The following is a 15087-nucleotide window of genomic DNA, read 5'->3' as shown; positions in this document are numbered from 1 at the left end:
TGTTGCATAAGATGTTTTACTTTACAAAAGGTGATTACATTGATAAAGACAGTTGTTTGGAGGGCAGTGTGGCTATAATGCAACTTATTTACACAGGTACAAGCCAAAAAGAAAGAAAGAAAGAAAAAAAAAAAACATCAAGGCACAGCTTGTTTCATTTCAGTCTAACCTGCTTTGAGGTTTCTTGAAAAGGACTATACAATTCTGCTTACACATCTGCCTTCAAGCACACATGTTGATTTTTTTTTTTTTCAAAGTCCAGTGAGTAAAATAAAAAAAGTAACTGTACAGAAAGTCTTTGACCCCATTTGCTACTCTGCATTCTCTTTTTTCTTCTTTTTCTTTTTCTTCTCAGACACAGGTGTTTCTGGGGTCTCTTCAGCTGGTTCTGCCTCCATGGCTTCAGCCTTTCGTTTCTTTTTCTTCTTGGCTGGAGTTTCGGCGTCCTCTGCTCCGTTCTCTATAGCAGACGTCTCCTCGACGGTGACCTCTGCCTCCTCGGCTGCCTGCTTCTTTTTCTTTTTCTTCTTCACCACGCTGGTGTCTGCTTCTCCGTTCTCCACCTTCTCCGGATAAAGAGAAAAAAGGATATGGTTAGAAATAGTTAAATGACAGATGAACACCATCTCTGCCTTTTATTTAAGCGATATGATGTCTGACTCGCTTCAGTGATCAAGCCCATTGGTTAGGACCTGCCAATGGTTCGGAGTCAACTTGATCTGGCATGTCGTACACTGAGACAGGACCACAGAGCAGGGTCAAATCCCAAATCAATTACATGCCTGGCCAAGTATCCAAAAAGCTACATACCTCTGCTTCGCCATTGGCGTCACCATTTGCTTCAAGTTCCTTCAACTTCTTTTCACGCTTCTTGCGTTTCTTTTCCTTCTTCTCAAGCTTCCGCTTTATCTCGGCCGCAACATCACTAGCCTGCAATGTGGTGAGAAACAGATACTGCCATGACAATCAAGCAGTGACCACCAGTCATTTAACAAGTGCTGCGCTGTGCTGTGTCAGGCTCATTAAATCAGTTTTTACCCCCACGATCAAGTCAGGGAGAAATCTGTCATCATTCACAGCAGGCTAAAGGAGCACTGAGAAACTATGAATGTATAAGCAGTGTGTGGTCAAGTATCAGCATTTCACAAGCCTCTCAAGCCAATTAAAACAGCAACCAAGCTGATCCGTGTAGCAAAAAGTTTACACACTCAGTGTTTAACCCTCAGGCTCTCATACACATAATTCAAAAACAAACTTTTGAACTTGCTCCCTTTGCCTTGCCTTTAACACTAGAACAAAAACTACATTTCAGGTTATAATGGTGTATCATTTGTACAGCCGTGACAATGTGATCCATCTACTGTATTGTATAAGTGGGCTATCACTGTAGTAACTCCTACATACACACAACACAAAATGCACACCGCATTGTGGATAGATGTGCATACGAAAGAGCAATAATTCTGTGAAGTTTAGACTTATAGGAAGACTGCCATCACACGTGGAGAAACCTGAACATGTCATACACACCAATGACACTTGTATCTCTTGTCTTGAAATGTGTAATATCAGTGTCTTTAATTTACATCTACTGTAGAAAATCCAATGCACCATCTATAGATTATGAAATGAATCTAAATTCTGTGCATGCAGTTTACAGTTTGGTTGTTAATTCAATAATGCATCTCACAGCAGAGTGGAATTTACTCACTGTTCTTCCCATTAAAGGTTAGGTGGGGGAACAGTGACTGTTAAAATGCTGACAAGTTTCACGTGAGTAACGGGTGAAACTGTGTCCCTGAGCCAAGCACAAGCACCTCTACAGTGGTTTGACAGCCAAGTGCTCACTCTCAAGAGACTGCTTGGCAGAGAGGAAGGAAGCCTTGCACACCAACACCTGCTTCACAGGTCCACTCAACATGTGGCTACACTCAAAGCACAGAAGTAGAGTTGTTGCAAAGAAAGTGAAACAAAAGATGAATGTGTGCACTCTCAGATCTCACTCAAACTGTAATTGTGACATCCATTTGCCTATGTAGAAGACTACAACTGCCAAATGAGCAACACATCAAAATTTCATAGACGTTAGGTCAAATTGGCTGATGCTTGCTGGCAGAGACTTGAACCCAGGTGCCTCAATATTGATCTGCAACCTCAACAGCTCAAATGTTAAGCTCACCTCTTTCACAGCCTCCTTCATGACGTCCACATTCTTGCGTGGCACTTCACCAGTCTCATAGAAGGACAGGCGCTCCTCCACCTGGTCGCGCAGCTTGTCCCCAAACACACTCGTTGGTACCTCTGGCAAACAGTAAAAATCGGTTACAGACCCAGCAGCAGACTGCAGTAGCCCAGTACAGACTAGTGATTTTGCTCAGGAATTAGATTCTCAACATCAACCCGAAGGATGAATGCTGTTGACGAAAAATATGAGCATCATTGCAAATTTCACAAGAATTAAACCAACCAATGCAGAGTTATGAACTTGAGTTTTTAAGCATTCAACATCAAGCCCCGTTCCTTGCTTCTTGTGTAAACTCAACTCACCAGAGAAACAGTCAATTCGTGAAGCGATGGTGCACTTATTTGCCAAATATCTGGATATGCGGCCTTTATTCTTGGCAGCAGCACGACCAATGAAGGTTGAGTGGAAGATGAGACCATACTTGGGGGTGTTGCCTCGAGTCTTTAGGGCTCTGTGAGAAAATAAGGTTGCTTTGACATTCATAATAAAACGGTTCCAGTAATAAAAAACAGTCTACAGTCAGAATTTTTCCCAACAAATGGAAGCTGGAAGTTAGCTGTGTTTGCACTCGTAGCTGAAAAGTAAGCTCAGCGGTTTCGCTACCTCAGTGCTGTGTGTGGCTGCTCAGACTGTGGGGGTGCATTAGGGCGAGAGGGATCATTCCAGACGAGACTTTACAAGTTTGCCTTCTCTGGTCACCCTTCTCTGCTCCGGCCCAGCCCTGCCATCACCGCAGCCATTGCTTCCCCCAGCAGGGAGGGGGTGCCCCAGTACCTGAACAGGGCCTTCTCTGCTCCCAGGATCTGCACGGTGGAAGCTGGGTATTTTGCCAGATTGGTCAGGCTGCCAGCATGGGAGATCAAACGAGCTCCCACCTGAAGTCAGAGGAAAAATACAATCAGCCATAGATATGACCCTGACAGCAGGGGAAGCTTCTATAAACGATAAAACCATGTCTTCACAGAATCCATTTTCAGCTAAATCTCTTACAGGGAAGACCATCAGTACCGGATGAGGATTTCATCAGAGAAGTTCAGTGGATTGACAGATTTTGGTAAAACATCATTGGTCCCCCGTTTTAACATCAAAATAGCAGTACAGTTGAAACTTGTACTAACCACTTCTCCGATTAAAGCTGCCAGGTTGGGGGCCACCTGATTCATCTTGGACCGCAGGTACTCCTGCAGCTCCAGCCGGTAGGAAGCCAGAGACACCACACGGTTGGAAAACCTTTCTATGTTGATCAGGTCGATGGGAGAAATGTCCATACCTACAGGGCAAAAATCAGGAGAGGTTGTTAACTATTCCTCAACTGATGCATTACAATTGAAGCCCTAGTTGTACTCTTTTTTTTTTTTTTAATTTGTGCTGCTAATACACTATATATTCATGCTTACAACTATGCAAGCAACACGGCTTGTTTCTCCCGACAGGCTCCGCAGTGAGGATTTGTGCCTTCACTACAGGTTTATGAGAGAGCTACTCTGCCCCCCTGTGTTAGGCACCAAGGACATTTGTTAGTCCAGGATGGGCAAAAAAGGGGCATGATGTGGTCTTAATGTGATTTTGACTGTTCTGTGTACTGACCCATGGAGCTGCGGGATGCCTCCAGGATAGCCTGGGCCTTGGCACTGTCCATCACCACCTCCTCCAGACTCTCCAGGCTCTCCTCTGACAACTCCTTCCGGTTGCCGATCAGCTGGGCTAGGCGGCAGTACATTGAGTTGTCTGGCACGATCTTGATCAGCTCTGGGAAGTGGTAGCCATACCATTCACTGCAGACATACAAGGAATATTGTGAGCAGCGAGAAGACTTGTGTCAGGGTGTCACGTACAATACTCAGAGCAGGATTCCAGGTCAAACGTGGCGAGGGATCAGGCATCAGTCACATGCAGAGGCTGTCTCTGCCCCAACAGTGTGGCTCCACCAGACAACAGCTGGCAGAGTATACACGCAGGGCAGAGGTTAATGTTCCTCCCTTTTCTATACAGCCAGCACTCTAGGGGGCGCTGTCTGTGGTAAGCATCAGGAGGCTGCTCAGGTTAGGACTACTTCCACTGGCAACAGCTAAGGCTGGGTAATGTGGACAAAATCAAAATATCACAATATCTCCAACCAAATACCTCTACAACTGGTATTGTAGGGATGTACTAAACTGATTAACAATCATTAGTAATATGGATACGATTAACTCAAGGGGCAAAGAACATGAAGGTCTAGACCAGTCTATTAAGCTCAGAAAACGACATTCCTTTACTGTAATGCAGTCTTTATAGTGAGGAAAAGACAACGCTTAGGAAATATCATAGTATGATATCCAAAATCCCAGACAATATCTAGTTATTACAATATTGATTTGATATCCATACATCACCCAGCCCGAGCAAAAAAGACATTTTAACCTGTTGCCTGACAAATCACCACACACTGAGTGTAACTTATTACTTTACCATCTACTGTATTTGTAGATGGTGAACTCAGTATACACCATTTCATGCAGGTAACAATTAAGAACCAACAGTCCATCTCCTCCACCCATCCCTTCAAGAAATAGAGCTCCTCTCCTTCACCAATATACATCCCATTGTTTTACACATTTAAATGACCCTGCCCCAACACCTTGTTATAACAGGAATTACAGACAGTCAAGCGAGTAAGACGTCATTTCATGGGTCTGTCACACCAGTGCCACACAACACACAGCAAAAGGACAACTTAGTGTACACTGAAACCACTGTAAACACACAACAGAATTGAGTTTTTGAGTTTTCACTGATTAGTCCCTGCTCTCTGCTTGAAGGTGAGGTAATCAGTGAAATCACCTGGTGGAGTTTTTGGTTGGAAAGAAAACCTGCAGCCTCTCGGCCCTCCATGGCACATGATTGCCCACCCCTGGCCTATAGGCACATCCTCTGTTTAACAAGAAGACAGACCAGTAGAGCATTAGTGGTCTACGGACCCCCAACTCCTTACCGGACTCGCATGGAGAAAGTGTTGATGTCCTTGTCCAGCTGGTCCAACAGAGCAATGGACTGGATGATCATGTTGTCTGCCCTGTTGACATTAAACTTGACCTTGGCTCTGGAATAGCTGTGACCCAGACCAAGCTGGGCCTTCGAGGCAGCCTGGCCGGTCAGACCCTTCACCAAGGAGTGGAAGTGAAGCCGCACACCTGGGAATAAAGATACAGATAAAGGGTGTGTTGGGTTGAAATAAAGCAGAACTATCCAGCAAACAGCCTGTGATGACTGGCTGTTCAGATTTTCAGTATGAACCATCAGGAGTTTCAGGATCACAAAAAAAATCACATCATAACAGGCCACACTACCAAAACCATAAATGTGTTGTCATTATGCTTCAATATTGGGAGCTCTTCACAGAGGACTAATGGACAACTGAAGTCACCGGGAAACTGGCTCCTCACCTCTAAGGATCTCAGCCACCACTCCGCCGGTCTGGATGGAACAGGTCAGCTCCTCCTGCAGAGCTGCTCCAATTTTGGCATCAGCAACCCCCAACGCAACCTTCTTCTTTCCGCCATGGGGCAAGTTTGTCTCCAGGAACAACTTCAAGTCAGCATGAACCACACCTGCAAGTGAGAGATGATACCGAAATACTTGCATGAGCTAGACATAAATAGTAACTTAACATTCCAAGACCAATGCGACATTTAAGTCATTGTAAATATAAAGATATCCAATTGTATAAAGACCAGCCATACAATTTACACTGCAGGAAAAAAAGTTATACTGCAGGAAAATGAAAGTAGTTTTAGAGTTTTAACATGAACCAAAGAAAAAAAACTTTGAAAATAGAGTGCCGAGTATGACCACCACCTACTTGACATACCAGAGCTAAAGCAATTCAATTGTGAGCCGAGTTGAAAAGTACAGCTGTCACTTGTTGAACTACTTTTGTACTAATCAAGCAGGTTTTGGACTTTATGACCCATGCACATCTCACAACCCCACATAATTTACAGGGTTACAAGGCTCAGATAGGCCAGGTTCATCTCAATTGTATACATGAAAATTTATTTTACTTTCAAAGGATAGCAGGTCTGTAGATTCAACTCAGCAGAAAAAAAAATCTTGTTTCTGCTTCTTTTTATGCACCTTACAAGGTTTGGTCCAGATGTTCAGGGTTGACATTATGCTGTCAGCACGGTCATTCAGTGGATTGACAGATTATAGAAGCATCATCACATCTGATTGGACTGTAAATGAAGCTGTAAGACAGGAGCATAACTCGCCTTCAGAAACCGCATTGATGTTTTCCAAGGCGGCCTGGGCCGACTTGAATGGGAAGAAGGCTGCGAGGCTGACCATGCTGTTGAACTTCCCGATGTTCAGGACGTTTTCCTCCACCTACAAATAGTAAAGAGGATGTCATTATCTCGCAAATCAACGTGGGTGACCAACAGTGTGCATGGTGGGATGGCTACATGGCCCACCTGAGGCAGCAGCATGCCGATCTCCTCCACTTCCTTGACGGCGAACAGAGCGTAGCCCGCCGCATGCTCGAACAACACGTGCAACAGCACCTGCAGAGGAAACATGCGTTACGGTTAGAAATGAAGGGACAGATCACAAATTATTAGATATAACCTCAGTATAAGAAGTAATATGGGCCATTTTTAGAATATAGGGTCAACTGGTGTTCCCACGTGGTAACATTAAGGTTACGGCTTGAATCAACGTGTACACGTTTATCTCAGTAACGTTACCTTTGTTAAAACATGCCACAAAAATTATTCTAAAGTGTGTTTTAGTTTTAGGTTCTGGGGCAAAACAGCAACGTGTATTTTTAATAGGTTGTGCTCGTACGGCTTGACCACGTTGTCCAAGTAACGTGCCCACGTGTTTTAAGGCCTGTGCGGTAAACCCAACTTGCTGTGTAAGCTAGCAGCGCTGCTAACGCTAGCTCTACATGAGGAGCCGCAGAGAAACAGCAGCAGGGTACGGCTCCACACACACCACCGAGGTTAAGGACAGCTGCCCCGGCTGAACAAACTACACTTATGTGCCGGCAGCCTTGGTTTACATTAAGAAAGTATCAATCGGCTAACACTAGCTGAGTTAACTACATGGGTGGCTAATTCTCCCACTCCTGCTAATGAGGCCTTCAAGTCAGCAACCGTAAAAACACTACGAAATTTCTATCTTAGCACTCAATGCGTGCAAAATCACTAGGTGCCATTCGATCGGCTCCTATATTGAAAACTGTTCGTATTTAGCAGTACAAATATACTTCACGCTTACCATGACTGGAAAAAAATCCCTGCTGCGACACGCAGTGCGTGTCTGCTCTCCTTCACCTCGACAGAAAGACTGGCTCTCTGAGTTCAACACGCTGCTTCAGCTCTAAAATGCCGCGACAACAGCCTTATATCGCGAGACACACCGGCATGCCTCCACTTCGCCTCCTGCTGGTAACGAAACATTAACTGGTCACGTGACAACCACGTTCACGCCATCTCGAGAGAACGTGAACACCGCAGGCCGAGGCGTGAACAGTGAACATCTGTTCAAGTACTGAAGTGCATCTTTACTTGAGTGTTTCCATTTTGTCGGACGTTATACTTCTACTCCACACTTCAGAGGGAAATGCTCCTTTTATACCACATTTACACGAAGTTAGTTGTTACTTTGCAGAATTAAGATTTTGCATGTAAAACATACCATAACCCCATGAAATGTGAAACATTACATTAGCCTATATGGAGTAGTGTGACCAGTGACACCTGGACCACTTACAACATCAAAAAACTGTACTCCTTTTGTGTTAATATGCATCAATAATGCAACACTGAAATGGTCCAGTCATCAAAATGATTTGTAATTTGAGATTTTGGGCTATACAAATAAAACTGACTTGACTTGACATCACATAACACTTTACCCATGTGCCTTGTAAAAAAAAAAAAAAAAAAAAGTAAAATGTAAAAAGTTTCTTTGGTGTTAGACAGAAATGTCCCCTTCCTAAAACATTTTTTCACTTTCACTGAATTATTTTTTTTAAACACACACACACAAAAATAATTATTTTCCATATACTAAATGCAAAGTGAATTTTTTGGAGGGTTACAGTCTCGTACATATCAATGATGGGCAACAACACTGATTTTGATGTATTTTTATTTTTTGTGCAGAGTCAGATTTAAAAATCATTCGTCGGCATTCATATCAACACACACACACACACACACACACACACTATTTTTGGTTGACATAAATTGCTGCAGTGGCCGGCACAGCTTGATAACACGTACACTGCTGCTGACAAAGCCTCTGTTTGAAACTCTGAGAATAGCATATATTTTGCCCCCCAGGGCAAACATGAAAAATAGCCCAATCATCTGGAAAACAGTAAAAAAATTAGAATTTTGAAGGCAGGGCTTCAGTTTGAAAGCCTTATAAAATATAATGCATGATTTTATGGTGTGATGACCATGAGATGAAAAATTACATTTTTAATTGTTTTCTATGGGTTTTAATTGGGTCGTTTTTTTCCTAGAAGGATTTAAGCATATGCATTTTGGAAGCATGTGTACACACACACACACACACACACACACACACACACACTAATTTCTCAACACATGCATACAGACTACTTTTAGGGATCACGCTCGCCTCACCAAGTCAGTGAAGTTCAGTTCACCTCTGGTCATCTATAGGAGAAAATAGTCCAGTAATTTTAGGCAAAAATTGGGGGCAACCTAGGACAAATTACAAGAGAAGCAAACTCAACTAATTTTGTATCCACAGTATGTCCTGAGTGAGGAAGAAAAAATCCCAAGGAATCCCATTGGTGGAAAGTTTTGAAAATCACCTATATATGACCATATAATAACAAAAAAACACCTTCACTGACTTGGTGAGGAGAGCGTGATCCCTAAAAGTAGTCTGTATGCGTGTGTTGAGAAATTAGTGTGTGTGTGTGTGTGTGTGTGTGTGTGTGTGTGTGTGTACATGCTTCCAAAATGCATATGCATATTTGTCCTAGGTTTTTTCATAAAATGACTGGACTAAAAGCCCAAAGTGGAGACTAGGTAGTACCATGCGTTTGTAGAGAGGAGCGAAGGGACCAAAATGGCCCCATCTGCTGAGCAATGTTGAAAATTACAACTTTTAAGGAAAACGATGGGCGTGAAAGCCTGACATCATAAAATGCAATATTACAAAGAATACCAGTGATGAAAATATACACTTTAAATGGGTTTCAGTGTTCCAGTTTTGGGCATTAACAACCCGAGGGAACATTCATTGGCTACACAGTAAATTATAGACTCATCACAGGACATATGGCCACATTTTAAACATTCATGAAAAAATACACAGCTTTGGTAAATTTCATGCCCATGAGTTTTAGATGACCAAAATTAATACAGTTATCAAATTTACCAAGCTTAGGTAATGACAATAGCCATAAAATTAACCATTATAACAACGTTTACCATTAAAATGTTAAACTAAGATCCAGTTTTACCCAGTTTCCCCTCGGAGATCAATAAAGTATTTCTGATTAACATAACAGGTAATGAAACTAAACAAACAAAGGTGTGATAATAAAATGGTGTGATAATCATATATATTAAAAATATTGATGTGTGTGAGTGTGCGTGTGGTGATGCTACAGAAAAGCTTAAAAAATGTGCACATTGTGTACTTACACACCTGAACTGCAATCATTCAGTCACAGCGGCTACAATATATTGAATTATCCACTGCTGCAATGCATTTGAACAATGGCTGTGAACCTAACCTGAGAGCTGTGATAACATTTCAACAGCATGCAGGAAAAAGATAAAGTGTCATATCAGGAAAAAGCATCATAAAAGTTCTTTAGGGTCATGTGTTTCCAGGGAATGGATGCATGTGGGTCTGTTTGTACAGAAATAGAAATTACTGGCAGGTCATAAATGTCACATCGTGTGGATATTACTTAAGAGTTTAGAATTTACGACTGACCTCTTTGGAGAGATAGGCTTTGGATGTTAGCAGTTGCTTTTAGAAGAATGGTTACTGGGACTGAACACACACAAATCTCTATCTCACTCTTAGACACACACACACACACAGAATTAGGGTCACTCAGTAAGTGTTTACAGATTTCCAGTTTAATTCACAGGAAAATGCAGTTCCTGGGTTGTTTGAAGGTTAATTTACCTCGACCTTGGAGTCCAAGATAAACTGTTGCAGTCTTATACTCACTGAACAAATGAGACAATATCTACTGCTCTTTGTTCTGCAGCGCCATCAACCAATTCAAGCAATAATTCACTACATCACATCAAAACTATTCGGTATGCAACAGACTGTGCACAAACAAACAACAAACAAAGCAGTGAACAATACTCAGACACCCCTGGACTGTGTGTCATTCAGGGTATCTTGTCCAAGGCCTAGATACAGTGTGGACAGCTAACTGCCCTAATAAAACACTGGATTCCTGAGGAATATCTGTGTTTCCATGGGTCTGGACGCGAGGGCTTGAAGAAGCCCGTTGAGGAGCGGATGTGAGGGAGGACAGTAAAAAGCTTCGGATCAGACGAGGGCTTGATATAAAGGCTCAGTGGGGCAAGCTGACGCTCAGACAAGCAGAGCACTGCTCATCTCAAAGCAACTGGCCAAGGCTGACTCGTGAGTACAGCTTTCTCTCTCTCTCTCTCTCTCTCTCTCTCTCTCTCTCTCTCTCTCTCTCTCTCTCTCTCTGTCTGTCTCTTTCCCTCACTCTTTGTTACTTCCGCCCTTCTCCTCCTCGGTATCCTCATTTTCTTCTTTCACTTTTGGCGTACAGCGTTGTCTTACTTTTTAAGTATGGGCTGGTTCTTTCCAGCTTCTTATCTCTATTGTCACTGGGGCAGTTTGTTGTTTATTACTGCAATGCTACTTTCTCTCTCTCTCTCTCTCTCTCTCGTTCTGTCTATCTACTCTTCAGTATCTCCCTTGCATAATGACATGATATCCCTTGTCACCGATTTGACTCCTATGAACTCAGTCAGTCTTGTGTCAGGCACACATGCTGCATCCCATGTCAAATATTGCATGTTGACCTATTTTGAGTGCTGTCTCTCTTTCCCATAGCTGAAAAAAGTCCCTGCTCTCTTGTGAGTGGCCTGGCCTCAGTGCCACTCACCCCTGTTCATGTTGGAGTACCTCTGTGTATGGACATGTGTGCATGGTTGTTTGTTTTGCGTGCCTATTTTTCATGTGTGCATATGTACATATGTATGTGTATGTGTGTGTGTGTGTGTGTGTTAAGGACAGAGAAGAATGAGCATGCGCAGAGCAGTGGCGGGTTGCATGGTGTTGGTGTGTCTGGTGGCCCTGCTGGCCGAGAGGACGGAGGCACACATCACTTTCTTCAGCCCTAAGGAGATGATGCTCATGAAGGTAAACCCACTTTTTTGTAATCTGACAGTATGCAGTATTAGGGCTGGACAGTGATTATTATTATAGTTTATGTCTGCTAGTAGAACTGTGTAGTGATCAAACAATGATTTAGAGTTTTTATGATGCATATTTCTGTTTTCTGAGTTACTGGTCAAAAGCAAATACTGATTAAAATCTCTCAAAATGTCAAATTAATGAAACAAGTTAAGGAACATTATTGGAAAATTTGCCTGATACTGTATTTTTTCCATGCAGATTACTGCAATGAATATTATTTTGGCATTTTTAACATGTGATTTTTCATATGTTTACACATTTTATCAGACATAAACAAGCATTATTTTTTGTAGCTGCCATGATATTAATTTCTGTACACATTGTTCAGCTCTGGTTATGTCATTAAAAATCACAGTGCAGGTCCCATGGCTCCACATACAGATTGATGGCAGTCTGTTTGAGAGGCCAATCTGTGTGCGTGGCTGCTTTTCAGAGGAGCAACAGATAAGGGATAAACATAGATACTGTGGTAGTTTATGCTGTGCTTCTATGACATGAAACAATGCCATGTGTTTCAGCCTTTTAACAGTCATTCATTTGTGTGTGTGCATGTGTGTGTGTGTGTTTCTGTATGTGTGCTACAGGAGCGGGAGGGCAAGAAGGGCATGGAGCCAAGGTCAGAGGACGGTCAGTTCGAAGAAGTAACAATCCAGCAGCTTCCTCAGGTGGAAAATGGTGGAAATCCTGTAAGCTCATAGACACAAACATGCGATCTCACACACACGCACACACACACACACACACACACACACACACACACACACACACACACACACACATAATCTTCGGCATCAACATTGTTATTGTTTTCATCTAGCCCACTGCCAAAGTATTTACAGCGTCCTTTGTGACACTGCATGTGCACAGTCAGTACAAGCCATTTATCTTAATGCTCCGTACGTGTGTGTGTGTGTGTGTGTGTGAGTTCAGGACAAAACTGTGGAGATTGCTGTTCGCCTGTCAGCCAAACAGCTGGACCATGTGGCCCCTGTGCTCGAGGAGATCATCCATGAAATAGTGCAAGAGCAGGAGAAAGGTAGAGGTTCCTGCATGTTCCAAGAAGCAGCACACACATTTGTTGAAAAAAAAAATCTTACATGGCCTTGCACATCCTATTATCAAAAGATGACATAACACCAAATCTCCACTGTGATAGTGCTTTGATTTTACGTGCATATATTTCATGGCAATCGCAATGTTCCCTCACTATCTGTGTCTCTCTGTGTGCAGACAAATAGTGAGACTGAAGACACTGGTAGATGGACGCTGCATAAAGCCTCTCATCAGCACTGAATGCACAGCTGTTTTATGATGTTCTCATGAATCAGTCAATAAAGGGAAGTGATTGTGTCACTCAGTTGAGTCTCTGTTGTATTCAGCCCAATCCCTGCTCCTGCAGGTGCATGTCAGATTGAAGAGGCCACAGGGTGTCACCATATCTCTCAGAGCAGCGTTTCCTCTCCCTAATGCCAGCCATAGCTGCGCATAGCCTTAACCAATCAGGCAAAATGACCACCCAAAATGTAGGGGAAAAAATCCCCTTCCTTTGATGGAGAGAGAAAAAACGCGTTTGGCAGGTCGCCCACTTGCACAATAAAAGCTAAACAAATCTTCAACATGTCAGTGTCTTCTCCCTAATGACACGGGAAGACGTGCGCGCTCATGTTTCCTACTGTGCGCCAGTCTGTTCCGCTCGGAGCTGCGCATTGTGCCTATTTAAGGCCGATTTATGGTTCTGCGTACGCGTAGCTTACGGAGCATTTACAATACTAAAATAAAATGTAAAAAACTGTCAAAACGTTAGTTTTAGTCAAATTGCTAGTCAAAAAAGCACGAGGAGGCGTTGGTGCTGATGTGTATTGAGCCTGGAGCGTTTCCATGACAGTGAGTCAACTTCCTCAACAGTGTTGTGTTTGGATTGTAATTTCTATTCTGAACGTCTTAAATCGTGCCCCTGAGAAATACTCATATTATAACATAGAAACTAAAACTAACACTGAAACTAATTAAAACGAAACTAAACCTAAACATTTTTAAACAATAAAACGCTAAACTGAAACGGGCAAACCCAACTGCAAACTAAACTGAATGAAAACAAGAAATTATAAACAAAATGAAAACAAGAACTAAGGAAAAATACAAAATGACAATTACTCTGCTAACTAATCCACTGGCCAGGGTTCCAACGGTAAAAATAATAATTAAAATACATCTTATGGGAGAGGAAACGCTGCTCTTGTGCAATTGGAATTACGATTGCAATTGTACTTTCTTTCTTTGGTCTTGCTGAGAAAGCTTGTCCTGTTTAGATAATACCTCACTCTTCAGTCATCCTCTGTGAGCACGTTACTCCCCCACTTTCCTCATTTGAAGTCACAGGACTTCACTGAAATGAAGAATTTGTTTCCAAAGAAGTTAGTCACCATTTCCACTGTGACACTTAGTCTAACAAAATGATGGACTGTGAGAAAGCAAAGCTGACTTTTCAGTAGCACTTAAGCCATTTCCCATCTTAGCCCATTATTTGAAAATCGCAGTAATTTCAGGAAATAGTCATCAGCTATTCATTCATCATTTTTCCATTTTTATTTTCTGCAGAATACAAAGAAATAAAACAGTACAATCACATACAATCACATGCAGGTAAACAAAGACAAAAAGAGAGAAAAGAGGACTGAGTTGTACATTTCTGGCCCCATCCTAAACCAAGCCACAAATCTAATCCAACTCTGCTGAAAAGCTTCCCTGATTATTATTGCTGCTTTTAACATCCCTGTTCTTTCATCTTACTGTTCACATTCAAACATACTATCATGATACAGCACAGACAAAAAGGAGACTTACAAGAAAAGAACAATTTCCATATTCTTCTTCACAGTTACATTAAAATATGTTTAAACAGGCACCCATCTTTCAGCATATTCTGAGTTATTATTCTGTAAACTAAAGCTCCCTTTTAGCTTCAGTGATTCATTCCTTCTGAGCAGTGAACAGAAGGAGATCCAGTTATTCATAATTACCTTCTTTGTGACCAAACATAATGACAGGAATATATTTTTACTCTTTGAAGATACTCTGCTGAAGCTCTGCAAACCTCCCAGTATACCTGACTGTGGTGTGAGTGGAATAGTTGTGTTAATGTGTAACATCGTTAGCTTAGTAATGCCAAACCACAGATCCTTAATTTTACTGCAGTCCCATAACAGGTGGATTAGCCTATATTTTATACATGTACTGTCATCCCTTATTCCCATTATACCTGGCTCAGATGGGGTGTAATACGGTCTGATAAGTATTTTAAACTGCCTTAATTTATTTTTAATGCAACTGAAGGGTCGTGTTGCATTATTCCATGTCTTTGTGGTGGTCTCTCATCCATTTCATTG

The 15087-nt window shown here is 42.2% G+C and overlaps 1 protein-coding gene and 2 non-coding genes across 4 annotated transcripts; all 3 read right to left on the bottom strand.

Moving 5' to 3' along the window:
- Nucleotides 1–7657, bottom strand: nop56 (NOP56 ribonucleoprotein homolog). Of its 2 annotated transcripts, none has more exons than XM_030052226.1 (12): nucleotides 7508–7657; nucleotides 6700–6789; nucleotides 6499–6613; nucleotides 5671–5835; nucleotides 5220–5418; nucleotides 3833–4020; nucleotides 3364–3515; nucleotides 3020–3120; nucleotides 2548–2696; nucleotides 2180–2301; nucleotides 811–930; nucleotides 1–566 (listed from the first exon to the last, which is right to left on the bottom strand). In XM_030052226.1, exons 1-12 carry the CDS (start codon nucleotides 7508–7510, stop codon nucleotides 312–314), a joined length of 1659 nt encoding a protein of 552 aa, XP_029908086.1. In that variant the 5' UTR covers nucleotides 7511–7657; the 3' UTR covers nucleotides 1–311. The 2 variants fall into 2 exon arrangements, with proteins under 2 accessions (XP_029908086.1, XP_029908087.1); XM_030052227.1 differs by having other exon boundaries at nucleotides 1–563; nucleotides 7508–7656.
- On the bottom strand, nucleotides 1011–1078 carry LOC115359992 (small nucleolar RNA SNORD57). The gene has a single exon (XR_003928305.1). It is a non-coding gene; the product is annotated as a small nucleolar RNA SNORD57 (small nucleolar RNA).
- LOC115359993 (small nucleolar RNA SNORA26) lies at nucleotides 3661–3780 on the bottom strand. Its single transcript, XR_003928306.1, has one exon. It is a non-coding gene; the product is annotated as a small nucleolar RNA SNORA26 (small nucleolar RNA).
- Nucleotides 7658–15087: the final 7430 nt, after the last annotated feature.

This window comes from Myripristis murdjan, chromosome 5 (genome assembly GCF_902150065.1).
Source record: "Myripristis murdjan chromosome 5, fMyrMur1.1, whole genome shotgun sequence".
Taxonomy (NCBI): Eukaryota; Metazoa; Chordata; class Actinopteri; order Holocentriformes; family Holocentridae; genus Myripristis; species Myripristis murdjan.
This window is presented reverse-complemented; position numbering and strand designations above follow the sequence as displayed.

Coding starts and splice junctions, on each gene's coding strand:
- nop56 (XM_030052226.1), bottom strand. Junction 2,697..3,019: donor GCAGAGAAGGCCCTGTTCAG/GTACTGGGGCAC, acceptor ATTTTCTCACAG/AGCCCTAAAGACTCGAGGCA. Junction 931..2,179: donor TGAAGGAGGCTGTGAAAGAG/GTGAGCTTAACA, acceptor ACCACATTGCAG/GCTAGTGATGTTGCGGCCGA.